This window comes from Parambassis ranga, chromosome 4 (genome assembly GCF_900634625.1).
Source record: "Parambassis ranga chromosome 4, fParRan2.1, whole genome shotgun sequence".
Lineage (NCBI taxonomy): Eukaryota > Metazoa > Chordata > Actinopteri > Ambassidae > Parambassis > Parambassis ranga.
The window spans coordinates 4,289,296-4,317,149 of NC_041025.1; the positions used below are offsets into that span (position 1 = coordinate 4,289,296).

The window sequence follows — 27,854 nt, forward strand, 5'->3', positions numbered from 1 at the left end:
GTTTTAAAGGGGAGCTGAAATGGATTGATGCTTCCACTTCAACACGTGGCAGCTAAGCTGTGGGACAAATGAAGCACGGCTTTGAGGCGTGTCTCAAGCAAAAGTGGGTGTTCCATATGAAGCATCACTTCGAAGGTTGTATAGCTTTCGAAACAAATCATGTGACCAATGACCAACCAAACGAGGCCTCGGTTTGTGCAGATTATGTCATTGGTTCAACCATGTATCGCTTGCAAACACGCTTAAAATCTTGCGCCTCACTGTCGGCGTTTGTAGTGAGTTGTGATGAGTTGGAGTCAGACTGTGAAATAAAAGGTGTAGCACGAGAATAGCTGGAGACAGAGGTAGCAGTGTAGGAAATGCAGGAAATCTCCACTGTAGGGCTTTGGCGAAATATATTATAATTACTTTTGAATTATTTTATTTTAAACCTTCTTATGAGTTGTTTAAAATTATGGGTGTTTGTGTGCATGTGTGTCTGTAAACAATGTCCTCTCCTGTATTTGGTGTGTGCACCTTCTTCTGCAGTCACAGAAAAAAATTCTAGACCGCACTTTGACACTTGTACTGTATGTAAAACGTTGGTACTGGCAGTGACTTAATATGTTCATTTGCCCAGCAGATGGTGCTATTCACTGTTTCAAAGACCTCAAACCTTTGAATGAAGCAATGGGCTGGAAAGCCTTGGTGATTCATGGGGCTTCATTTGGCACACACTTCACTAGCTATAAGCAAGTCCACACCAGTCCGCCTTTTCTCACCGTGGGCAACTCCAGAATAGAAGAGAGTCCATCCTCTCTCAGGGAGTGGGGTTCCAGAGCCCTAGCTGTGCGTGGAGGTGAGCCCGACTATATCTAGTCGATACCGACTAGATATACTTACCCCTCCTTGAATCGCCACCTTATAGCGGTGGAGGGGTTTGAGTGCCCGGGTGATCCTAGGAGCTATGTTGTCAGGGGCTTAATGCCCCTTGCAGGGTCTCCCAAGGCAAACATGTTCTGGGTGATGGGTCAGACTAAGAGCGGTTGAAAAACCCCTTATGATGATCAATAGAGAGATGTTAGGTCGACTGGCATGGCGCAGCCGGGGCCCCACCCGGGAGTCCCCACCCGGGAGTCCCCCACCCGGGAGTCCCCACCCTGGAGCAACGTGGGGCCGATCTCCAGTGGGCTCACCACCCGATAAGGAACCGCAAGAGGCCAGTCCATTTCTATTTGATCTTTCAGTCTATGAGTACCTGTGTTTGAATCTATTTGATTTTTCATGTGGCATTTTGAATAAGTGTGCACTACTTTTTGTGTTTTGACATGAATTTGTTGTGGACACTTGTTACACACACACACACACACACACACACAAACTCAGAACTCTTATCAAAATATATTTTATTCTGGACTTAAGTTTCACTGATCTGACTTAAATGATGACAGATGGATGTGACACCACTTGCAGAGAAAGAGAGAGAGAGAAAAAAAAGTCTTGGAAGGCCCAGAGAGGCGCTGTTGGGCTGACATGACAGCACGGGTGGAGGGTGACTTTGGCCCAGTTAAAACGTCTAAGTGAGATTAGTTATGATTTTGAGTGCTTTAAATACAGGGAGAGGGGGGAAAAACAATTCCACACAGGACTCTAAATATTAACACAGAAATGTCTGATTTATTACAGGGAATACAAGGAGAAATAAATTAATTTGCAGTTGTACAAATGTTTCTCAGAGGCAGAGGAGCTCTTGGGAGGCAGGTTTCATTAAACCCGAAGCCAAACTAAAGCTCAAACCTGCACAAAGTAAATCATCTTTATTTGGCCAATTTATGACGAGCCTGTTTACTGAACTTCAGCTGAATATCACCAGTATCTTTGGTTCCAGCCATAAGGTTTAACCCAGGTATGGAGTTATCGTTGTAGAGATTTTAGATCAGATTGTGGGAGGGAGAATAAAAGAATGTTAAAAATCATTCCTAAATGGCTGTGACAGCGATTCGTCACATTTTGTGAAGGCTCAAATATAACTCCACACTCAGCCAGTTAGATCAGATCTGCTTCCAGAGCAAAATCTGCCACAAAACATCTGTATGACTCATAAAAAAGGGACTAAAAATCTCCATGAGCTCATTTGAAAAAAAAAAATAAAAACCTTTAATCTGTTACTTACTGTTACTGTTTGAGGAGAACATCCTGTCAGGGGACAAAATTTCCTAACAAGGTTCAAAAAAAACAAATTTAGTGGTACTTGGCTCCAGGGGAAGGGAAAAAAAATCACTCCCCAGACGAGGTGCCTTCAGGATGACACCCCCGCTCTGTAAGCTTTACATTGCAAAGGTCAACCTTCTTTACTTTCTGCATCAAAGTAACAAAACATGGAAATTAACACTGCCGATAAAGCATCAATTCACATTTCTTTTTTCAGATCTACAAAGAAATTACAAAAAGTTGAACTTCAAATTTGCCTTTAAAAGAGTATAAATCATCTCGCCAGCAGGGACCGTCACAACAAAGCCAGAGTATTTGTAAAGACTGAAGGTGAGACGGCAGATGTTTGAATTCACCGAGACATGTTTTACATTTGACCTACTTCAACCCTGCAGCCCTGCCACAAAAAATTTGGGTGGCCGCCTTTTTATAAAATAGTTTAAAAAACCTAGGGTTTTGATTATAAAAATATTTTAATGGGGTGCATTAATAATAATAATAATCTGAATGTTGGAATTAGTTAATCCAAGAGGGTGAAGCCAAAGGAAGTGAAGCCATTTCTGACTGTGGTGTTTAACCAGGCAGATTGTTCCCCCGCAATGAAGGGGACCAGAGATGGAGCTGTGTGAGACATACCTGAATGATGTCTAACAAAATCATGGAGTAAAGTTCACTGTTTGGCTTCTCTTTGGCCTGACCCTCTCAGCCGAGGCTTCCATCTATCTCTCCTTTTCAACCAGGCAGGCAGAACCGTGGGCAAAAGCATCCAGATCAAACACTGCACAAAGGTTTCACATGACCACATTTGAACAACTGCATTGCCTAGTTAACCTCAATCCAACAGGCTACACATGGAAATAAAAAAAAAACACTTTAGTTTTGCCACATTGGTTTGTAATCATGGTAAGGACTTAAGAACTGTTTGCTGGGTGTGAGTGTGTCACTTGTTAAACTCTGACCTGACCAGCCCTCCACCCCTCATGGCCCCTCCCTCCAAAAGATTAAAAAAAATATATAAAAACATTGAAACGAGAGAGAAAAAAAAAACTAAGTGCCTTCCTATTTTTTTTGTGGTGGAGAAGTTGATATGTCAGCACGATGAGATCCGACTAGTAACAAAGATCAACACTTTTTTCATTGTTTTTCATTTTCATGACGATGAACGTGGTTTAAAGATTGAAAAAAGCAAAACCGCTTCCAAATTTTGGTACATATACGGATCTAGAATGTTTTTTTGTTTTATCAGTTTTTTTTCTTTTTCCAATACGTCCCTTCTGCATCTCTCTGAGAGTCTGCACAGATGGAGAGGGACGCTTTCATCCGCCCCTGTTATCCATCCGTCTGTCTGTCTGTCCATCTGTTCATCCCTGTGTCTGGACCTGCTGTGTCGGGGTGCTTGCTTCCTGTTCCTGTTTCCTGCTTCCTGTCTGTCGCTGGGCGGGGCCGAAGTCGTAAGCGTGAGCAGTACGCAGGGCAGGCAGGGACAGTCATTTGGCTATGTACACATTCATGGTCGGTCCATGGCTTCCAACAAACAGCAGCACTATTTCCGAAGGTCTAATACACACACCTGAAACAAAATGGAGATCAAGATGTAGGGACCGATACCTTTTCACAGTAAAAACGTGAGAGCTGCTGGTGAAACACTCACAGATCCATCTGATGCGCTGGCTCCCACTTTGTCCCCCGCCGCATTCCAGCAGACCTCAAAGATTCCCCCGGTCCCTCTGTAACTGTGGACTAAAGCTCCCGTCTGCAAACACACACATGTTTTTAGTTTGCTTCTGGAAGACTGCAGAGTCTGCGTCTGAGTCTGAGCGGTGCAAGTTATTTTCCTACCTGTGTGTTCCAGATGTGCACGCATTTGTCAAAAGAGCCGCTAGCCAGATGCCGACCATCGGGGCTGAAAGCCACACTGTAGACCGGTTCCTGATGTTTGGTGAGAGTGTGAATACAGATGCCTCGATCCACGTCCCAGAGACGGACTGTGGAGTCAAACGATGCACTGTGGACGGCAGGAGACGGCGTGAGACAGGACACATTTACAATTCACTCGTTTTCTTCCCACACATGCTGGTCACAAGTGAAACAGAGTGTAGAGTTCATTAGTCTTTGTATGACATGTTAAAATGTAACTGTAAAAGTCCCATTTGCACTTGTTTAAGTCAAATGTACAGTCACTGATCACTGGCTACAAATGATTTGCCTCAGCATGAATATGGAACTTTCCATCATGGCTACCTGGCTAACATGAGGTTAGCGCTGGGGTTGTTGGTTCCAGGGCCGGTGGGACTCCATTTGATGGTGTAGATTTCTTTGCTGTGGGCCTGCAGGTCATGGACACACGAGTCCTGCTTCATACTCCAGATCTGCAGACCATAAAACATTGAATATTACCTGTTTGGCACCACTTTTGTTTAACTTAAGCTGCCTTCAAATTGTTTTTTATTAGATAAAACAACAGAGTTCATAGCTCACCTTCAACGTCATGTCGTCTGAGCAGGAGGCTAGCAGGTTCCCTGTGGGATCCCACTTGATTGCATTTACTTCATTCTAGGGACAAAAAAAGGAAATAAGAATAGGTGTCAGCACTTTAGACCAAAATGTTTGATCTCTAATGTTAAGGTGACACAAAGCACTCACCGTGTGTCCCTGGAATGTTTTAATGGGTCTGTCCTGTCCCAATTTACAGACGTGGATGCACATGTCTGTACTACATGATGCAAATGTGTTGTTACTCTGCCAGTCCACATCTAGTGCTGGAGCTGTGGGGAAGAGCAACATCAAGAGGCTACATCACAACACTGCATTACGACAAGTAAACTAATACAAGAGGGTGTTTTTAGTACCTGAATGGAAAGGAAACTGTTGTTTAGCTTCTCCTGTATGCGCGTCCCATATGATTGTTGTCTGTCAGGACACATGAACAGTGACTATACAGTGTAGACATCACTCAGAGCAGCATGTGTTATTTAAACAGGAAGAGGGTTTACCTTGTCTACTCCTGCACTCAGGATAAAATTGCCTTTCTTATTCCACTTAAGGGCAAAAATTGGACCTTTATGTTGGCCAAGAGTGCTGGCCAGGTTACCTGTGGAGTAACACAAAATGAGGAAAAAGAAATCCATTCAATGACATTATACAAACCTGCCACTAAGTGGCAGCATTGTTTAAGGCACAGGATTAGCAAACAATTACCACAGTTATAACAACTTCCCTCACAGCAATCAGCATGTTGTAATTTCTCTGCAGAATTACAGAAAAATGAAAGACATCTCACCATCTTTTGTCCATATTCTGGCAAAGCCATCATAGGAGCCTGTTGCTAACAGCGTGCCCTCACTCTGTCAAAGAGAGAGAGGAGGGTATTTATTATAGGGTATATATTGTTTGCTGACCAATTCAGTTGCTGTGTTTATGTGAAGAGGCCAGACCCTGTACAATGTACATTAATGCGGATGCTTTCCAGTAAACTTCTGCTTTTAGACTTGGTTCAGCTGAAGCTGAAGGCTTTTCACCCTCTGATATCTTCAAATACATCGCACAACCTTGGGATCTTTGAGCTCTGAACACTGTTGTTTCAATCTTTTCTTCACATTCTGACATTTTCATTTTGGCATCAAGAAGTGTTCATGCACTCATGTATTATGTTACCTCACACGTGTGTGTGTGTGTGTGTGTGTGTGTGTGTGTGTGTGTGTGTGTGTGTGTGTGTTTTGCATGCTTACATTCCAGTCTAATGAGGTGACGTCTTTGTTGCTGGGGACGTCCTGTCCTCCCTCTCGTATGCAGTGCCTCAGGACCAGCTGTGTGGAGCTGCTTGTACTGTTCTCACTCAGGTTCCAGATACGAGCCGTTGAATCACCCGACCTAAGACACAAACACGCAGCAGCTTAGTCATGTGCGATGAAATGATCTCGAAACATGACCGTGAGAAAATTCAGGTCGATGATGATAAGAACTTTATACATTTTTGACTTGATAACAGATAGTAAAATTGTTCGTTTAGTGAAGCCTTTTCAGTCAGCATGCCGGCTATGCCCTGGTCTGAGTGTTCTCAGGGTATCAAGGGGAGCAGCTAACAGCAGTACACATGCTAACTTGTGTATGTCAGTGGGAGAAAGATAAAGGAGAAAATGAGGTTAACCAAAACCAGAGTGACAATGTTACAAAAGAAAACACCCCCAAGCTTTGTTGAAAAGACATGTCCAAGGATTTCAGTGACAGTGTTGGTGGGCATGATCGAGCACACAGACAAATTTTAGACAGCATAGACAGACAATTACATCGCTCACATTTTAAATTTGGAGGATGCTAAAAGCATCACACGCAGGACAAAAATGTAAATGACAAAATAATTACTGTCACTGACAAATCAATGAGTCCCAATATGAGATATACGTTATTTCCACCTTTTGCAGATCAGATTTAATTTATATAGCAAAAGTGTCAAGATATAAATGAAAACAGTAATGTCAATATTTTCCTATATCGCTCACCCACACACAAGCCACTACATGGCTGTGTCTCAGACATGGGAGAAAGAGGAAACAGAAGAAAAAGAGGACTCACCCTGATGCCAGCAGATCGCTGACTGGGTTCCAGGCACAGATAAAGACCTCTGACTCGTGCCCCCTCAAGACCATGGCTTTGTTCTGAGGGATCTCCACATCTCCGTCCACCTCCATCAGGTCTGCATGGTTGTCTGAGCACAGAGGTCAATGTGTCAGACACACACACACAAAACACCTAGTGAGCCACCAAACCTGTAAATGTCTCACTCACTTGCTAAGGGATGGGCTCCGTTTTCCTCCCCGTTGGCAGTATTCTCTCCATTCTTGGCATTGCCGGCGATGTTGCCTCCAGTGGCCGATGCTGGCGCTGAGGCCGCAGCTTGCTGCTGGGCCATTTTGTCCCGGTAAGCCTGCTGCCTCGTCTGTACAACATCCGGCATTACTGCATCGATCAGGGACAAGGACTCAATGGGCCGGCCATCAAATAACGTACCATCCTGCAAAGTAAGATTAAAGATTAGTAAGAAGGATCACTGCAGTATGTCACGTCACATGTCATGTTGTTGCAAATAAGTACTAAAAAAAAGCTATTCAAATTACCAGCTGTGTCTTTGGTCTGGCATTCTCACCTCATTGATGCTGACTTCAGCCTCCACGTACTGCAGGCCCTTCTGAATGATGCTGATGAGGGCAGCAGGGGGAACCAGAGCACCATTGATGTTGGACTGGCTGATGTGACTCTCTATACCAAAGGTAAATGCTGAGTGGGAGAACCCTGGAGAGGAGAACAGAGACCGAGTGTATTTTTACTTTTTCCTTTTAAAAAATATAATGATGCATTATACGTCTCCACTGTTCGAAGGCTGGCGCACGTTCACTATGTTCCCAAGCTAAAAGCTGAAGTTGGTGACGATGGAATTTTTTCCATCGGTGACAGATGGAGCTGCATTGTTATGGTCACATGGGCAGCATTGTTCACATCATGGGTGGAGGGGCCCAGATAAAGAAACAGCCTCAGAATTTTCATTTCATTCATTTTTCAAGTCATTTTTTCACGAATGTTTGCTCATTCTTACCGTGATTTCAACCTGGCATTTTTCCCATAATACATCTATTGTCACTGATGAGTTATGTTAACTTTGTACCCTTTGTTGTAGAGAAAAGGTAAAAGGAGGGAAAATGTATTATATTTAGAAAAAAAGCACATATTACTGGTGGTACATTCTATATAGACAGTTTTTTGTATGGTTAATTTGGAGAGGTAAAAATTATTTTTTTATCTCTATTTATCTACAGATTCAATTGTAGTGGATCTACAGCGTGGCATCAACTCTTTCTACCCTTTGCCATTTAGGTTACATACCTAGGTTAGGTATGTCCAAACATAGCCTTTTTGCTGTTTGCCTCAATCTTGAATTTGATTTAATAAATGAACTTCAGTCCCATTAAATTTAACCAACCATCAAACTTTTTAATGTAATTTTTATCATAATGGTCTTGATGGTAAGTTTCCAAAATCGCAGCCTCAAATGTGACATGACAAGCAAATGATGATAAAAGTCCATATATTCTATTTTAATTAATAAATAAAAAATAAAGGTTTTAAACTTGTAAATACTGGAAAAACACAGTTCAGTGCAATCACATCTCCATCATTAAACGCACGACAAAAAAGAAGAATGTGAGAGGGATACCTGACTCTTGTAGGTATCTGTAGACCAGGAAGTTGACCTCATCACTGCTAATGCTCATCTTTACTCCTGTTACACCATGAGGTCAGCACGCACACACCTAACCTGAAAAACAGAGAGAACTTCATGAGTGAAAAGGAAATCACACCACTCTGCAGGTATGTGTTTACATGTTTTTTTAAATGTATACAGAAATCTCAACCTGAACTGAACTTTCACTCCAAAGCCAAACCATAAGTGCTGTGTTATGTTGTTGATATACATTGTTATTTTAGTGAAGTCAATCTGTTGACACAGCAGACTGGCCGGGCAAAAATTTAACCCTACCTCCGCCTTTGCTGCAAAACAATGGAGCATCGTCTGACTAGCATAGCTGCAGACCAGTCAGGGTCCCCATGCTGACCCCTGTCCACTACCAAAAGTGCCAACAATGGGCACGGTGCAATGAAAGAAGGTGGTCTGGTTTGATGAATAATCTTACTTTTACATCGCTAACCTGGGGAACACATGGCACCAGGATGCACTATGGGAAGAGGGGGTCATAATGTTATGCCTGATCAATGTAAGTTCTTTGCAGATAACTGAGTGCACTGTGTTTCTACTGTTAGCCAGTACCCAAGAGTTTAAAATCAAGGCAACTGGGCTGATGGGATCATAAAGGCTTTTCATCACTGCCCTCAGTAGCTTCATAGTTTCTGTTCTTGGATATTACATAACCTCTTTGCATTCCTCAACTGCCTACATCACCACATGAGCAACCAGTAACCTCTTTGGCTCAGAAATGAAGCTGCCGAGAAGTGCTGAGCACAGTTCTTTGAATGCATTTAATTGTGTTAGTGCACCTATAAAAACCTTCCAGTGTTTTGAAATTATATGAAACTTTCCAACAGTGATTACATTTTCTCTAAATGTGATGGACTGACAGTGTTTCCCATACACAGTAAAGGGCCACTTAAGTGTTGTGACCAATCTTGGTAGCACATGGAGTTCCCTTTTTCTATGTGGGCACAAAAATATCCTGCCAAAAAAAAAGAAAAAAAACCCAGAAACTAAATACCCAACCCAACGTATTGTCATTGGTTTGGGTGCCTCTTCATACAAAATACTCCAGCAGGAGCAGCAGGACTCCAACACGTCCTGTGGTATGACTTGTGTGCACCCAAGCACATGTCAGAGGGTTCTCGATTTGGCGCTGCGTTTGTGTGTGAACAAAAATGACTGGGAACCACAGCCGCAGACAGAGAGGCGATTCCAAATAAGGACCAGCTCAAAGCCCAGTTCCCCTGAGAATAATCAGCTGAGTACAGCCTGGAGCTCTGTGTCAGCCGCCCCCTCTCCCAGGAGAAGGAGACTTTCTGTGCATTTAATGGCATTTAAGCGGATGAAACTCCTGGGTACTGTGGGCAGTAGGTTACATTTCTTTTCCCAGGATGCTAGATTTTCATCATGAGGGCAGCTAAACATTTAGCATGACCTGTGGCCATAACAAAGCATGTCAAATAAACGGACAGAAGGTGCTAACAAGCATTTCTTCCTTCTCTGACCGATCATCAGGTCATAAACTTTCCACAGTAATAAGAACAGGAGATAAATCTTTAATGATAACCTGATGAACAGCAGCAGCATACAAGATACAATTGCACATTGCATGGCACTGCAAAAGTGTCTGTATCTGCAATTTACTGCTAATTCAGTGACGTCAAACCACAACAACAACAATAGCAGTCCTTTACACTATACTGAGGGCCACTTGCATCACCTTCATAGGAGAATTGGGCTGCTATGGCTGAGCTGTTTAGGGATCTGTTCACAACCCAAGAGACTGCAAGGAGAAACGGTGGTGTTGTTCTCTGGTATGTTGGCTCAGCAATACTTATCTGTGCCTGGACCTTTTGCCCACAATGAGAGAGGATTTGTTTTCCATGGAGACAACTGTGAGCACAGAGATTGTTTAGCGGGGCAGCTATTGAGTAGCTGTACTCTGTTGTATTAAAATGAGCCACTACTATATCCCAATGAAACCCTGGCACTGCTGACACATTGTACTAAATTAAGCCTATTATTAAATCATAAGCAGCTGTCAGACTGCTTTCACCTCCAGTTTACAACACTGCCATACTGCAAATATTTACATTTCAGCTGCCTACACACTTGGTGAAACATGCCACACCCCTGCCCTTTGTGGTCAGTGCGTTCATGACATAATGTGAGACAGATGCTGAAAATACCACAGGGGGATTAAAAATAAACTTCAGAGGAAGGTAATTAAAAAGACATTCGACCAACTCCCACACTGATCTTTCCAGATTACATCAAACATCTATATTTACAACACCAAGTGAAATACATACACAGACAGACCAGACACATTTTCACACTGCACTGTGAAAACTCTGACACAAGGAATAATAACACAGCTGAGTTACTTTATCAGATTTGATCATTTTTAGTTCACTAAATACAGCAGCTTATCAACTCATCAACTTATATTAAGTAATTACATTACTTATACAACATTTCTGGTAGTTGGTACAGGGTCAGTGATCACTGATCGAGCAGTACAGACACTTAAGTCAGTAATCAATTAGACCCGCTGCTTATAGTCCACCTGAGAGCAGTGGTGCCTGGGAAAGACCACGAGTTTGTAAACAGAAAGCTGCTGTTCCCTCTGCGACCAGCCCACTGCAGTGGCGCTGTGGAGCCACCGTTGGCAGCCTGGAGCCTCAGCGTTGACAGTGTCGGAGAACAGAGAGGGGGGATGGGAGAGGAGAAGGGAATCTCTGTCACTGCATTACTCCCAACCCCCACCCCCGTGACTGCTGCCAGTGGCAAACTGGCCTGTACAGTAAATCTTAAATCAAGTCACAGCTCAGGCACAGTTCAGTGAGAGAGCGAGGGTGCAAAGAGAGGCACAAAGATAATCACCACAATCACTCCATGCCATGCAGCACGTTTCCTCAAAGCAGTTTAATCACAATGACCGAACAAAAGACATTATAGCCTGCTTTAGGCTCCTGTCTACCGTAGCCTACAAGTGACTAATGTTTCTTTAGAACATATGCACTTGCCCTCAACTTCTATTTGTTTACATCTTGTTCTTCAGGCAATGGCAAGTGAACTTGCATGGATCGTAGTGTTGATCAAGTGTTACTTTTTTGCAATCAGTCTCAGTGATTATAATGTGCTCAATCACATTTTTAATATTTTTAAATGTTGACATACGTAAAGGCAAAGACGGCCAATTTTTAATAGCTCCAGGACCCCATTGGTTCAATAGTAATACCAACATATGCTGTCAGGCTACAACATGGATTCAAGCTTTAGCTAAGTGCAAGCTAAGTGCTTATTGCTAGTTTGTTACAGTAAGTCTTACAGCGTCTTTCCGTCCATGTGGTCGTGGCACTGTGCCTGTCTTGTCATTGCTCAATTTAAAAGGTCCCCACATAGCTGAGGTGTTTAGCATGCTGTCCTCCCTCCGACAGCTAAGGTGAAATGAGGCGTCACAGCCTGACACACTATGAGTGTGAGGGATGTCAGCATCCAAGCTGAAATGTTACAGTTCTGCATTTTAATTGTGAATGACCAGTCTAGTCACTTTGTTTTGTGTAAGTTCCAGTCTCTGTTAGAGGCTTTTTTTGGAGCATGCAATGAACTATTCTTCAAACTCCCACTGCCTTCCTGTCTCTCATAGGACGTGATAATATTATTCCATTTAGGTCTCATGTTCTTTGAAGGACTTTTTTTTTTTGCATTAATGCGAAAAGGAGACCCAAGCTGTGATGGCTGCTGCTTCCACTCTATTCCGCAGCAGTGCAGAAAAAATGGGGCTCATTCCTATTTAAAGGCTCTGTCTGAGTCCTGATGCTTTGGGTCTATTTTCAGAGAGCAGCGAAAAGAAATTCAGGCAGTGGGGGATGGGATGAGCTGGAACAGTGTGCGCACCTTTAACTAAAAAAATAAATACATAAAAATAAATCAACCTCTGCTAGGAATAACTACACAGCACTATAATCCCATATATTTTACTGACCACAACTACATTACTGCACTAGCCCATTGAGATACACTTCACTGTACAGTTGTGTACAGTACAATGACAACACAATCTGCATGTGACTCTTTCCTCCCCCTCTTTAGGATTATTGGTCTAGTGGAGTGACAGATTGCATTGGCAAGCCTAGTTCGGCCTCACGTGGCCTGTGTGAGGTCAGTGAGGCTAGCTGTCTGTTGGTGACAGATGGTAGCATGTAGGCCCTGCCAGCTAGCCTCACTTGACGGGCAGTTAAACCTGCTCTGGGCAGCTAGCGTCCATCCGAATGCAGCAGGTCAGTGAGGGCCACTGAATCAGCGGTGGTTATCGCACAGTGAGCTGCCGTGCTGACTTAAGATTAGAAGACCTCGCCTAAATCAGAATCCCAAGACTCTCTAAAGACCCTGGCTTTACAAGCTGAAAAGGAAGCAGGCATGATGTTACCTTGATGCACGCATCAGGGTACATTAAAGGAGCAACAGCACTGCTATAGGTGCAGGTGGGCATCACTTTCAACTGAACTGTCAGTCCAGTCAGTAGCCAACAACCTGCACGGCCCCTGAGGAATTATGTAATAATAGATATTATGCAATGATTTTTAAACCCCGGTTACAGTCTTTGCTTTGTTTTGAACATCTTTACTGCCATTAATCCTAATGCATTTCCCTTACCTAAACATCTATAGACATAGACATCCGATGACAAAAAGGATGAGACAATTTAGTGACAGCAGAGGGTCTCAGGTGACCAGGTAGAAAGGAAGCTAGAATATAAGACGAGCACCTTTTTCAGCTCCGCACTTGTCAACATAAGGCTAAACTGACATTTCAAGCTTTTGACAGAAATGACAAGCAAGCACCCTTACACCCTCACCACTCTAAATTAAGGACATTTGTGCCCCTTATTGACCTTCCATACCTTCACCAAAATATACAATTCTGTATCTCTGTCCACAGATAAATCTTTATCCTAGGCTACATCTATATCTAACTATCTCCTATAAAATGGTTTTGCACTTTGGGGTTAACCGGGGACAAGCCCTTTGCAAGAGGTGTGGAATTTTTCACTTCCTTTAGGACATACTAGTGGAGAAGTGTCTGGAATATTTGTGGTGTGTTTGAGGAATGGGAGCACATTCTGTGTAACAGTCGAACTGATTTCTGGGCAGACTGCTGCACTGTATCAATATGGGCAGCTGAATGATTGTAGAACAAAGACTTCTTTCTTCTCTTGTTACATAAAACGGCCTTGTGAGACCGACAGCATTCAACACAACTAAATTAATAAAAAAATACAAAACATCCTGAAATCAGTTGTGGAGGACATTTTCTAAAAGCTTTACATTTTAGAGAGAAATGCCACAACAGCCATAAAAACCAAGGCTGTCTTGTAAACAACCGACCGAGTTCTACACTGCTGTATTACTACTGTATGAATGAAACAAACAAGCAGGGTTGAGGCCTCCGCAGTGAAGAAAACAAAAATCCTCCAATAAGGCTGAACTGACATTAACACAGCTAAGTGCCAAAGTGGGTGAGAGCTGTCACAGCACAGCATTGTAGTTTACTATCAAATAAACAATTTTAGCATGTTGGGCAGAAAGTCGTTGCTTTAATGTAAACAGAAACAGAGCTGTCACCATGGAGACACCTCTGTGTTGTGCGTTACAGGGCAGAGTTCATAGGAAATCTGCCTGATTTTTTAATGGTACAAAACAGGAAGAGGGCACAGCTTTCCTTATAGGAAGCAAACCGATGCTTTCAAGTTCCGATCACACTCACTTCCAACACTTTAGATCTCCTGAGCAAAACAAGACAAAACAAAAGGACAGAGGAAGCAACACGGTTTGGGAAATTAGATCTAAAAATAGGGAAACTGTTGCACTGACAACACCACTTGTGTTATTGACTGATCAACTGGCAAAGGGAAGCCTAATCAACCAACAAGACCCAGCCTCAATGAGCAAGTAATCTATGCTATGCTGATTATGATTATTCACTTTCATTGTGAAATGACAAGACTCTCAGATTCCATGTCAGGGCTCAGACAGCAAAGTCTGCATGGTTTAAGCTCGTTGCATACTCCACAAGGCGCTCTGAGAAAAAAAATGACGTCACTCTTCTTGGAGCGCTGGTTTGGGAGGTCTCACAGGTTGTTTCTACTGTTACTGCTGTTGTTCAGCAGTGAAACATATTCAAGACCAAAACCAGAGAGCCGTGTATGGAGTTCTGCGCACACCTTTCTCGTAAATATAAAAATCCCGGCCGAAATGAACTTTGTTTTTGTTCTTGCCGACTCAACAAAACAAACTAATTTCTCTGTTCTCGTGTATGTAACAAGCTTTATGCTGCTACCAGAATCGACCTTTTCACAGCCTGCCAGTAGATCACTCACCACAGTAGTAGGTTTGTATGCACCACCGGAATATTCAGTCAGGGCCTTGTACCATGGGACCAAACCCTGCAACAAAGACAGTTTAAGGGTAAATTTAAGAATAAAACAGGGGGAGAAACGTATGTGTCTTAACAACTTACTACAAAGGCCTGCAAAAACATCACTTACACAAGAAGATGATTTATGATACTAAACAAATATCATTTATCATTTCACACAACTTTGTGCAGTTATAACTGATTGAAATAAAAACATTGTCTAATTAAAGCTTTTCAGTTGATTACCTGCAATACTTTATCGGATGTGATGGTAAGCTATAAGGGGAGAGCTGCCTGATGTTTACAAAGCATCATTTTCAAAAAGGGTGTCACCAATATTCTGACATTTTACAGAAATAAATCCATGCATAAAGCAATTCATGATGTTTCATAATACAGAATATTCCACTTTTTCCGCCTTGTACCATTCACACAGAACAGGAAGCTGCATTAAAGATATAACCCCGCCCCTTTTAGCAGGTTGTGTGAAATGGACTAGTAAAAGAGAACTCCATTATAAACCTTTACAGCTGACACAGCATAGCAAGCAAATGTCATATTGCTTTGACACAATATTTCACAGCCTGCACCTACTTCAGTAAAAAGCAATTAATGTAAAATAATCCCTCACTAGCATCAGCGTTCAGTCAGGGACTGAAATGCCTCATTCAGCATTCAACAATTGTTCACCTCTCCAGTCTGAGGGCAGAGGAAGATAACACCACACCGGTGGAGCCTGTTCCCGGCCTAAACCTACAGTGGGTGGCCATTCAAAATGTCAAGAAATCCACTGCCTAAAACTAGCTTTATGAGGCTTGTGATATTCACTCTGCAGACTGAAGTAATGCTATCTTGATAGAATGCCAAACTCTGCAGTGACAATCGCAGAGCATGCAGGGTTTTTCCCCACCTTTCCTACTTGTTCAACCTGGCCTTTGCCTTCTTCTTTCTAGTCATTGTTCCCACTGATTATTCTGGCTTTCCCTTCGTTCTGTCTTTGTAGTGTTTAGTGTTTAGCCTCACAGAGAAAGTTATCAGGAGTAGTAGGGTGTGGCTGGAAATACTTGCTGGAGGATATGGCTGTAGCATGCCAGGAATGAAGTTTGTAAGCACAGGGCTGTCAAGATAGTTATCACCTTAATCAGACACAAATTATGAAACACCTGCTTTCATCATTTACCCTTTAAGATTGTGATGTCAGAACACTAGCCTATTTACACCCCATAATACTTCTATTTATGCTAAATAGAAGTTCAGAGGAAAAGATGAATTGTATCCACTCTCGACCAAAGAAGTAAACAATCCCTGAAACAAAATGCTGATTCTGTGACTACGGCAAAATGAAGTTTAAGCTCTAAAACAATCTCCAAAATTATAAGATTGACAAAAATCTCCTTTCCTCAACTGCTTGTTTAAATGGCAAGGACATGCTGACCCATAGCCTCCTCAATCCAAATAATGTTATGTCTTTAAAGTGGATGAATGTTTGAGGTCAGTCTGGACCAACGGTCCATGGTAGGACTGAACAATCTGAGTAAGATTAGCTGAAATCTGGAGACTTAGCAAGTCCAAAAAAATGCACAATACACTGACATACACGTCCCAGTAAGGCAGATATGTTTATCCAACCTGGTACTTTAGTTAATTTATATGTGGGGAAGTTCACAGGAAGACAGAAGCACGTCATGAAAAACCTCTCTGGAGCGTGTCCATTAGACAACAGTGGGAATTAACGAATATTATGCTGGGTTATGTTTGTTTGGCCTTTAAATGTTTTTTTTCTTATTAGACACTATAATCCATGCCAGGCATAACAAAACAAATCTGCCTTCTACTCAAAAACAATACCACTACCTAAACACGGAGTCCATGACATGACATGAGCCCAAAACAATATGACAAAAACTATTTTAATAACCCAGCATTACAGTTAAACACAACAACTTCTAAAGCAATGAATGCTCTATGGATCCCACAACATATACAGTAGCTGGAGTCAAACACATGGCTTTCTTTCATAAAGATACACGAGCCGAAGGAGAAAGCCTGGTGGCTGAAACACTAAATCAAAGTCACAAAGATCCTGTTAAAGGCTAAGATAAGTTCAGACTTTATATTTCAATAAGGCTGCACCGTGTATCCTCATGATCTGGTACTCATAATTAATTTATAGGTACAAACATGTGTGGTTTGTTCCATCCGATGTATAGAAAATGTCTTATTTCTGCTCCAAACATAAACAGCGACTTCTGATAAACAGTTTTAATTTCATTGCCTTTGCAAAACAAAAACAGAGGGCCAAAAGACAAGGAGTGGATGCTTCTACTGCTTCCCAGCAGGAACCTTATTATTTTGCCCTCTGATCAGAAAGCATCTAAAAAGCAGAGAGCGCCCTAAAGGACACTAGCAATGTCAGGATGCCAGACGAAAAAGAATTCTAATATTTACACATGTCTTCCTGCCATGTGTAGGTTTTTCTGTGCTTGTGGTTAACATACAAAATGTAACTAGTACAGCTAAGCAAAGGTTATTTGCCCCAAAACAAGCTGCAGTTTGTCATGTCCTCGTCACTATGTCTGAGCAGGTCCATGCCTTCAAACACTGTTTTTTTAAAACCACTGACTGTATTTAGGATCTGGGAAGTGGAGTTAAAGTGATTCTAAAATGTAAACATTAAATATAGGTCAAATTGTATAATTTGAAGACGCCACCGGACTGCATCCTGTCTGTCTGATTCTCTCCCTCACCGGTCACTCCCTCGTGTTGTTTTCACACCAAAGAAAAAACACGTCGTCAATAACATTTTTTTTTATTTATTTGAGTGTTCTTAATCCTCACTGTTCTCAGCAAGAGAGTAAGAGCAAGAAGGAGATGAGCTCACATACACAGACAGGCCTTCCTTCAGTGGTCGTTCAAAACTCATTACAATAAGAGCTCCAGAGGTGAACATATCTGTGGTTCACTCCTGGAGTTCTGCATATATAATAAAGAAGAATCGCTTTTGTACTGGTGTGGAGAAATGTGCAATTCATGTGGACCACCGTGACCTAATCAACACAGAGCAGCTGCAGCCCCTCCACAGTTCTCTTTTGCTCTTCTGCACGTTGGCAGCATTTTTCCAGTACAGTACAGAGCAGGTGTGTATTAGAGCTACCTCGTCATCATGCAATAACTCAGAATATTATTGTGTCTGTAAGCTTCTAGTACAGAAAGTATTGCAGTAATCAACTGTGTGTCAAAGGTCTGTCCACAACTGTCTTCATAGTGATTGGCTTGTTAGCTTGTCTAATAATTCTGTTCTAGACTATAGGCCCATTGCTGTTCCAGCTCAATACCAATAGGGTGTGAAATAAACAAATCCAGAAAGGCAGAGCATTTGTTACACTCTAAAGCAGCATCGTGGTGCCGAAGCAGACCTCTATTAGCACAACATCAGCATGGACAAAGGTGGCACAAAGCCGTCTATGTTTTAAGTTGAATGACCAAAGGTGAGCAACTGCAGAATAAAGATGGGGTTGTTAGTTAGCTTTATACAACAACCTGCGTGGGTTATTTCTGTGTAAAACCAAAACCCCACTATTAAACAATAACCACGGATATGAAACGCTGTCATTTCCGCTACTGCGATTACTCTACCCAGTGTAAGTGCCATGCTAGATCAAAAGCTTGTTGTCCTCAGCAATACAGCGCACTTAATCTCAAAAGCAGAAAAAAACATCAGATAAGAAACAAACACGACCAGCAGGAGGAGATGTAACAGGCGTGCACAGTCAGCAGCAGGCCAACTGCAATTCAGCCAGAATCTGAACACCTATTTGAGGTGCAGGCAACAAGTACCAAAATAACATGACTATTGCTGTTCACGTTGACTTGTAAATTAAAATACAGTTATCTTATACTGCACCATATACACGTACTATGAGCCTTGATTATGCTGTTTCCATAGAGGAGCAAAACTTTATATTGCAGTAATAAAATGCCCACAAACTGCTTGGTGGTTAGATGGTTAAACACACCGGGGTACAACAAGATTTAAGTTCACACTGCACATTCACTAGTTACAAACAGCCTACTTCAGCAGTTTATACTAAATCCTTAAACATGAGGCTGATTTATACGTTGAATCGCCCTCTGTAGCGTTGGCTTGACACAAAACTCAAGGCAATGTATTTCTGCTATTTCGGACTTCACGCTCCTGCATCACCTTTTTTAAAAATTTGTTGTTGACTACTGATTACGTAACACATTCTCCATCTCCTACAACAAGGTGGTTCCAAAAACAAAACGTGTTTTCCTCCAAATCTAACTCCAGTGTATATGCTCTGTCTCGCCATTGTTCACTGCAATGCCATAGGCTAAACAATTAACAAGAGACTTTCACGACAAACCATTCAAGGAAAAAAAAGCCAGTCCCTACTGCTCTGGCAGTGAATTGCACCGTGACAAGAAACCGGTGCAGTGGAGCGATGCAGAAGGTCAAAGGGTTCACGATCGGGGGGGCATCTGCAGGGGTTTGAGGCAGAAGTATAATCCAGGTCAACGGTAATCAGCTAGTCCTAGAAGAAATAAAGAGTCAGCAGTCCTACTGTGGCAACACAGTGTCCACATCTGTGCCAATGAGCATTTCCATGACAGTCTATCATTTTCTGCAGTGCTTGTAACTCGGTGAATGACGCTTGTGTTAAGCAACTGACCTTTCATAGCATTTGTAGCCGTGCTAGTGTCACTTCTCTCTTTTGAGTGTATGTATATGTGACATCTTGGGTGTTCGTGTTAGAGCAGAGGAAAGACTGGCAAAGAGATTATTACTTGATAGTAGACATTTCACAAAAAACTGGTAATGCATTTAGAACTAAATGTGGACAGACAGGCCCCCAGAATCTCAAAATCCTGATCAAAACGTCTACATTCAAAACTCTATCTGAATCTGGCAACAGTGAAAGCGTTGCTAGTAGGGCTGGGTAAAAAAATCGATTTAATCGATTTCGGATCGATTCCATTTAAATTTTGCACTATCGATTCATAGGGCATGAGATCGAGTTTTTTTGTGTTGTGTGATTTTCCTCCCTCAGCACTCTGGTGCATGATGACGCAGCTGCGCAGTCGTACGTCGTGTCATTCAGGCACGCAGCCAAAATGGCTAAGGCAGGGAAAACACCGCTCGACAAGCCATCCCAAATGAAATCCGAAGTGTGGAATCAAGTTTAAAAGGACAAAGGACGAAGAGCTTGATAAAACCAAGGTAGTTTGCAAGATATGCCAATCAGAGCTCAGTTATTGTAGGATTACTACAAACCTCAGAAACCACCTGACAAGGTACCACACTACGCTAAACTTAGCTTCCGACAGTACACCGCCCGGAGCAAAACAAAAGAAACTGAAGGACCTGCCAGCATTACCGTCAGAGTCTCCGTGGCCCATAAAGACAACAGAGGCCATCGCAACTTTTGTTTGCAGAGATTTACGCCCATACTCGGCAGTGGAAACTGAAGGATTCCGGCAGCTCATTATGGTGCAGCGTAAACATCTGAATGAAACTGTGATCCCCGTGATGTATACATCTGTGAAAGATGTGACACGAATGAAAATACAGTCAGCAAATGTCAATGAGCTCCTTTTCCTCAACAAGGATCTCTGTGTGACAGTTTAAGTTTACTGTCTACGATTGTATTTAATACTTTTTAAAAAAAATTTCATGTAAAAAGTGCAATTTTCTGCAACATTCATGAGCACTTTTTACATTTGCACTTTTTTTAATACAGTAGGATAAGACAGTTTTGTTTACAGTTACATGTGAACTGTCAAATTTACAAAATAAAGACGTGTATTTTGCAACGTATTGTATATTTTCATTATTTAAGAGCAGATTGAATCGATTCAGATTGAATCGAATCGAATCGAATTGAATCGTGATTAATCAATTTAAAACCCTAAGAATCGAAATGGAATCGATCTAGGAAATTGATGGTAATACCCAGCCCTAGTTGCTAGAAATGATCATGATAGCAGGGAAACTTCTGGCTAGATAGCTTTACAGCTGTAAGCTTAGACTAGCACAGGACAGACTTTGAACCAAGGTTCTACTAGACCAATACCACATTTCCACAAAAAAACTCATCAAATATTTAAAATGTAGAGAAGGTATGACCAGAAATGACAAACTGTCCATCAACAGACATTTAACCACAGGTTCACAGAACAAAACAAGCATAACAATGCTTTATAATATGACGACAGAATTTACAAATACTGAACTCTATTGATGCTAAGTTAAGCTAACAGTACTGTTGCCCGTGTTTTCTTTTTCATTTTGCCATTGAAATAAGGTATTTGCATCCCGCTCTATGAGCGATGACGGGACCTGCAGCAGCTTTGCACACGATTGTAGTGGTGTGGGTCTTCTCTCTGGGAGAGAGTTGCCAAGTTGCCAGCACTTGTCTCCATGCTGTGGTCAAAATACCTCCCTGTATTACTTGATGCGCAAACAATCCAAAAGTTATGGTAAAAACTGGCTTTTAACCGAATGAACCAATGTGATGCTAACTTAGAAGAACGCTAAGCCATCCCTGCTATGTTTGGAATGTATGAATGAAACTTCAACAAAGAAAACCGAGTAACTTTTTATTTTATAATTATTAAATATTATATAATATAATTTTGAGGTTAACATCAAATCAACTTGTCAAGTGTATCAGTGGCTGGCTGTTTGTCATCCCCAAACATTACAGTGAGTATCAGCCACACCACAACCATTGTAGATCTCATAACCACATGACGGGCAACTCAGAAAATACAAAGTTACACTGCACTATCAAATCCACTCATTGAGTTATCATCAGTGAATGAACTGCTTTAAAATACCCAAAATATCACATGACCAAGCGATCTTAATTCATACTAAATAGTTAAACAGGACTTTCCAAAGATATTAGTGCAGGCTGCACACAATCACAATGGGTCCCACTAGAGCACAGAGGAGAAGAGGCTGCAGGCCTGTAAACATCAAAGCCTTGTGGGCGAGGAGGGGGGAGGGTCAACTGAGCACCAATGCATTCTTTACAATGTTGAACTTGACCCCTGGGGTAGCCACACACACCATGTGACTGCTGTCAACAGTGTGTGTATAAGCCTGAATGTGCATGCAAAGCAAATGCATGTGCACCTCTACTATCCTCTACACAGCTCAGAATATTGTCTTGGAATATATACACTAAAAAGAGAGATGATTGCATTATATTGTATCAATAACGTACATTACAATAATAATTGTAACATACAAATGCTTGAATCTGTTTTACCAAACATTCAACACACTTCAACATATTAGTATGAGGTCTGTTTAAATTCCAATGGAGCTAATATGTTAACAAAACTGGGAGTGGGCACGTTTCATACTGCTATTTTTTACACTTTTATTGATGTTGCACATATCAATCCAGTCCTAGTTATAACATCATTGCAAGTCATGTTCTACACGTTAGGAGGGCACCACCCTTCACATAACCAAACAGGACTACTTCTAGCAGTGAGACCACAGCTGGCACATACCACCTCTCCTGCTGTGTGCACCACAATATGTGTAAAAAAAAAAACAAAAAAAAACAACAACTCCACGGTTCAGACCTGATTCACCTTAGAGTTCATGTGTAAAAATGCCTTTATCAATCCTAGCATCTTAAAATTTTAGGGGGTTTTCTAAACTAACCGTCAGAATTGTCAACTTACACCACCACAAACGCAGCATGGAGCAAATGTTGCATGCCTGTAGCTCTCTGTGTTCACAGATCTGTCTTGTGGCCCAGTTCCTGCATAAATGCATTAAGCATTAACCCCTGTCGGGCTCCTGCAGTGGAAAAAAAAAACACCTCAATTCTTGCTGTCACACAACAGGGACTTGCTATAAGCACCCATTATAATACGTGATTATTGGTATACCCCCTAGCAGCATTTGACGCCTCAATTTTAAAGATACTTTTGGGGCACATTATTTTGTGGTTAGTACAGAGAGACAGGAAGCAAGAGAGAGGAGAGAAAAGGAGCAAAGGGTGCCAACAAGAATCAAACCACCAGTGTGAAAGGGACTATAGTTTCAGTTTTTGGCACCATGACCCCTTAATTTTAATGATGGCTGAAGATTTGTTGGTTCAGTCTGCTTTTAAGTTATTTTCAATGAGGAATATTCTTTTGACGGGCTGCCTCTGCCAGATTTGATGCTGAGATGATTAGCTTTGGAACCGATAAATACACAGCCATTCAATAGTCAAACTGCTGGATTGGCATACGTGCAATTATTTTTAGTAAGTCTGCAGAGGTCCGTGTATCCTGTCTATTTTAATTGTCCATACGTGATTGATGCTATATAGTCCACCAAAAGAAAAACTTTGTCAAACACTATTTGAGACCATCACATTACTCAGATACTGGTGATCCCCAAAAGGGCTGTCTGACATATCTAATACATAGCTGATATATTAGCCGGCTAAGGATGACTTATTCTACCTGTCGAGAGTTATTCCACATTTACGCATCTTCTCATCAGTAATATCAGGCTATAACCCAAATAAGGAAGACATTTTCACTCACTGTACTCCATTCTGCCTTTAGCTTTTCAATTCACAACACTGATGAGCACTGGTTACATAACTGTACTACTCCACCACACTTCCTCTGTGATTTATTAAGGTCAAGTAATCAATGTGTCCTGCATAGATAACATGACGCAGCTGCCTGCTCTGTAGAAGCTCATCGCTTGTTCTTCTACATTGTTTAGAAATGAGCAAATCCAGTGTGTGTATATAACAGCTTTATATACACACGCTTTAATATTATATTCCAAAGTCTACTAGAGGGATCAATGCTGTATACTAGCATGACCGATTACCTTGGACTGTTCCGTTTTATACTGAGCAGGTGTAGCAAGGCCGCTGACAGAACACTTTTTCTACAGTCTAGGAAAACAGCACATATCAGTCAGATTTAAATTTATGTAAGTACGCAGTAGATCTAAGGGCTACACACAACCCTGGCTGGAAAATGCAACAGTAATGTCATAAAACTGTATTTAGTGTTGTGATGTCGTTTAACTTCCTGTATTAGACTTTTTCAAAAGACCTGAAGATAAAAAGAATGATGACAGTAAGGACTCTGATAAGGAGGTCTAAGTTGATTAAATTGCTTAAGCATCCCATGGTTTTCCCTAGTATCACAAGACTTCAGTGCAGCATTTAAGCATTTTGTCCACAGCACTTGAGCAAACATGAAAAACCGTTTCTGCCATTAGTCTTTGACCCTGTTCAGACTGGGGAAAGGTAATCCAGCTAGAGTGGGTTCGAATCCAGCTTTTAAGTTGAATACGTTCAGACCTATTTTCAAATCTGGCTATTGCACACATGCGTCCACACTCAATCCGGCTCCATCCAGCATCTTTGCTGTCCTCCAAACCGCTAGGTGTCATAAAATCCAGACCTTGTTGCAAATGCAGTTTCTTTCATTCTCATTTGTTCTTTCTGTTTGGCTTATGTACGCTACCCAGATACTGTCCCTGTCAACCCGGATGTATGACATAACTAGCCAGAATCCCGCTCTGATTACACAAGTCTGAACGGGGTCTTTGTGTCACGTATGGTCGATAACACGCAATGGTTGGCAGTGAGGGCCTTTACACACACACACTACCTGTTCGCCAGACTTTAGCATGAATAAAACCAATGCTTTTAATTGCTTCCCTCCACAGTACACACAGCACCTAGTTAGGTTTATTTAATCTGCACAAACAAGCTAAAATTAAATCTGTCAATATAACCAGTACGTTTAGTTCGCCAAACATACTTAAACACAGCAAATGTCTAGTTTGCGTGAACAAATAGACTATGCAAAAATCAAACACAATATTTTTACAGCTGTATTCAGGCTTGAACTGATTAACTGCAATCCTGCGCCAAATATAGAGCACGCCCTATATCTACTACTTCATTCAAAACACCACTCTTTCACCTGAACAGCTCCTCTAAACTAGTTCACACTCAACATAGCATATCCTTGAAGCCTGGGTGATAAACCAGACATCCATTTCAGAACGCCAGTTCAACAAACTACTGGTAACCATATATTCTATTGAGTTGATGAAGCCTGAAATGTAAAAACTCAAGGTTTTGGCTTCAAAATAGCTGAGTTTAAAAGTATGTTTGCATTCTTCACAGTAGAGTTGTGTGAAAAGCTAGCATACCTGCAATAAATGTTATCAGTAAAAAACTTCTTTCACACCACATAATGAAGCCAGTGTGATGACACCCCAGTGCAGGCTTTGAAACAGCAGCCAGTCACTGAATAATTAGAGGTGTGTTGAATGCCTTGTGTACCACGTGCCACTATATCAACTTGTCTTTTTTTTTTACACAGCAGTTGACACTGTGACTTCCTCCACTGCCAGTTCAGAGGCACAAAAAAAAGTGCCCAACTGCTTTGCACAACTGGCAGATTAACTGATAAGCATACAGCAAGCCTGGTGTTTCATCATAACACACTTTTGATTGTAGGGAAGGCCATCACATGTTGCAATATGCAGGACTCTAACCTTTTAACACAATGATTTTTGAGAGGATTGCAGTGATATGCTGAGCGTAAACTAAACATGTACAGAAAATCTTTTCTTTCTGTTTCCAGCGAAGACACAGCGAAGTATTGAGCAACTCCTGCACTTATATACTTTATACTTAATGAACAGACATGTCTTAAAAAAACAATGGATGACACAAGTGCCTGTTTGTTTGGAAAGCATCTTTGTGTGGCACACATCAGTGCAAAGACAAACAGACACATTGACACATATTCTGTTATTTGCTGCACTCTGACACAAAGACTGACAGCCGGCTGATTGCTGACATGTACATATGTGTATTGCGGTAGGAGAGGAAATACCCAGATTGTAATCATGTCATTCATCATTCTAATCCAAAATTACCAATCAGGTAGTTGTATAGTCACATAAGCAAGACGAGCTGCTTTGTGTATTGTGCTTTAACGGTGTGTGCAAACGCTTAAACAATTGTTCCATGTAGAATACGGAACTAACATTTTTGACAATTAGCTGTCTAGTTTACTAAAACTGTGCTTGTTCGAGCACGTCAGTCCGAGCGCATGACCCTAATGTCGCAATAAGAAATTTTTAAAAAGTCGCATTGGCATACCTCTTAGCATATCCTAAAAGCTATGCGCTGCACTGTTTACACTCCGTTAATCATTGCACATGAATTTTAACAGGGTACTGTTAATTTAAAATCAAAAACACAGGACACATTTAAATGGTTAATATTCCAAGCTGAGGCTAGCTGCAGAATATTAAGGATTATTAGTAAACAAATAACCACTTCCAATGGTGCTTTGAGGAAAGACTAAGCATTATGTGAGGACATGTATAACGTAATATCTGTATGGTTTATGCTAGTGTTAACACTGTGGCTATAGCAATATAAACATTAATGCCCGGAAGACACCAAAAGACACCAGAGATTGTAATCCCTTCATGCAAACATTTTATCACCAGGTTCCATTGTTTATTTAACAGAACCAGTACTAGCTTTCATTTGAAATATTAGTTTATACGGTTAATCAAATGTGTATACAAAGAAAATATCACCTACAAAAACCTTAATAATCCAGTTAGCCTGGAATTTCAACTTTTAGCTAAACACAGTGTTGCCAGACTTTACCTTTCTAGCACAGATACTGAAGGTTTATTTGGGACTGGTACATTGTGTCATTGAGTTTAGCTACACAAGGTTGGCAAGTGGCCCTCCTGGGTGTGTGTGTGTGTGTGTGAGCATTCCCCACACACACACACACACCGCCCATGGCTTTGGAACAACCAGCTGCAGAGCACTCTAGTCAGCTTTCAATCAAATTGTCCCAAAAGTGAAAATAATACATAAATAATACATAAATAATACATAAATAAATACAAACAAAAACAAACAAAAACATAATAATCCACTACAGTGAACTTTGGCACAGTTGGAAATCCACAATACGCTGCACAAAGTCAAGGTTAATCTGATACCTTATCCTAAATTGTGGTTAAAAAAAAAACACACTACACCACACTAGTACAACTACTGGCCAAAAAAATGCTGAGAGTTTCAAAGCAGCAAGTTTCAATTTTGATCTATAACTGTTGTTGGTTTTTTGTTTTGTTTTTGCTTCTAGTGCATTTTAACACAATGCATTTTAATGTAAAAGTAAGAAATCTGAACTAAAATAAATCTTTGAAAAAGTATCTAAAATAACAAATATAAGGGATTAAAAAAAGTTTTACCTTTTACTAAAAAAAAAAAAAAAAAAAAAAAAAATCAGTGGCAAGTTTCACGCACACATTCTAAATATTATCTTGTTGAGGTCTTTAAAAATAAAAATAAAAACCATAAAGTGCTTTTAACTGGAAGCTGGCAGTAGTTGCAGGAAGGAAAGGCGCGCTCACAAACACAAACCACGCACGAGAACAGCCCTACGAACACATGCACACGACACGCGCGCCTACTCACGCGCTGAGGCTGCCCATCCCCCACAGCCCGACAGAAAACACACAAATAAACGTTCAAAACCGCCCAATAACCCGAACAAACCCGGTGCCGGCGGACATACGCGCTGCCTCTACGCCAGGACATCATTTATAACGGCATTAATCACGTCAAAAGGCGATAAACACTCACCAGAAGCTCCAAATCACACACGGGGGGGTGCCTTCTCCTCTGTGCTCCTAATATGGAATCTCCTCCACCACCGCTGTTTTCTAGCTCTTATTAAACCTCGAAAAAAGCGTTATAACGGCCCTCAGACCCGGCCAGCCGCAGCTAGGGATCCCCAATGACCGATGTGTTTTGAATACACGGGCGTGTGTGATGATAAATCCCCTTAAAAATGAGCTGGATGTACAGTTGGGTCTAGAATGTAGGTTTGCTCGCTAGTAGAGAAAAGAGCCAAACGGTTCAGCGGCAGCCAACGG

The 27,854-nt window shown here is 41.5% G+C and overlaps 1 protein-coding gene across 1 annotated transcript; it reads right to left on the reverse strand.

Annotated features, from left to right (window-relative positions):
- Nucleotides 1-1,634: 1,634 nt before the first annotated feature.
- Nucleotides 1,635-27,854, reverse strand: tbl1xr1a (TBL1X/Y related 1a). The gene is made up of 16 exons (XM_028404266.1): nucleotides 27,562-27,854; nucleotides 14,820-14,885; nucleotides 8,399-8,500; nucleotides 7,334-7,479; nucleotides 6,976-7,201; nucleotides 6,763-6,895; nucleotides 5,919-6,060; nucleotides 5,471-5,534; nucleotides 5,184-5,281; nucleotides 5,040-5,100; nucleotides 4,834-4,955; nucleotides 4,669-4,743; nucleotides 4,432-4,559; nucleotides 4,030-4,195; nucleotides 3,842-3,943; nucleotides 1,635-3,760 (listed from the first exon to the last, which is right to left on the reverse strand). The coding sequence occupies exons 3-16, from the start codon at nucleotides 8,454-8,456 to the stop codon at nucleotides 3,734-3,736; spliced, it is 1,548 nt and encodes a 515-aa protein (XP_028260067.1). The 5' UTR covers nucleotides 8,457-8,500; nucleotides 14,820-14,885; nucleotides 27,562-27,854; the 3' UTR covers nucleotides 1,635-3,733.

Excerpts from the sequence above, each read along its gene's own strand:
- tbl1xr1a (XM_028404266.1), bottom strand. The coding sequence starts at position 8,456 with ATGAGCATTAGCAGTGATGAGGTCAACTTCCTGGTCTACAGATACCTA. Across the intron at positions 5,535-5,918 it reads TCACCTCATTAGACTGGAAT|AGTGAGGGCACGCTGTTAGC; the intron begins GTAAGCATGCAA and ends TCTCTTTGACAG. Across the intron at positions 4,196-4,431 it reads GCTAACCTCATGTTAGCCAG|TGCATCGTTTGACTCCACAG; the intron begins GTAGCCATGATG and ends TGCCGTCCACAG.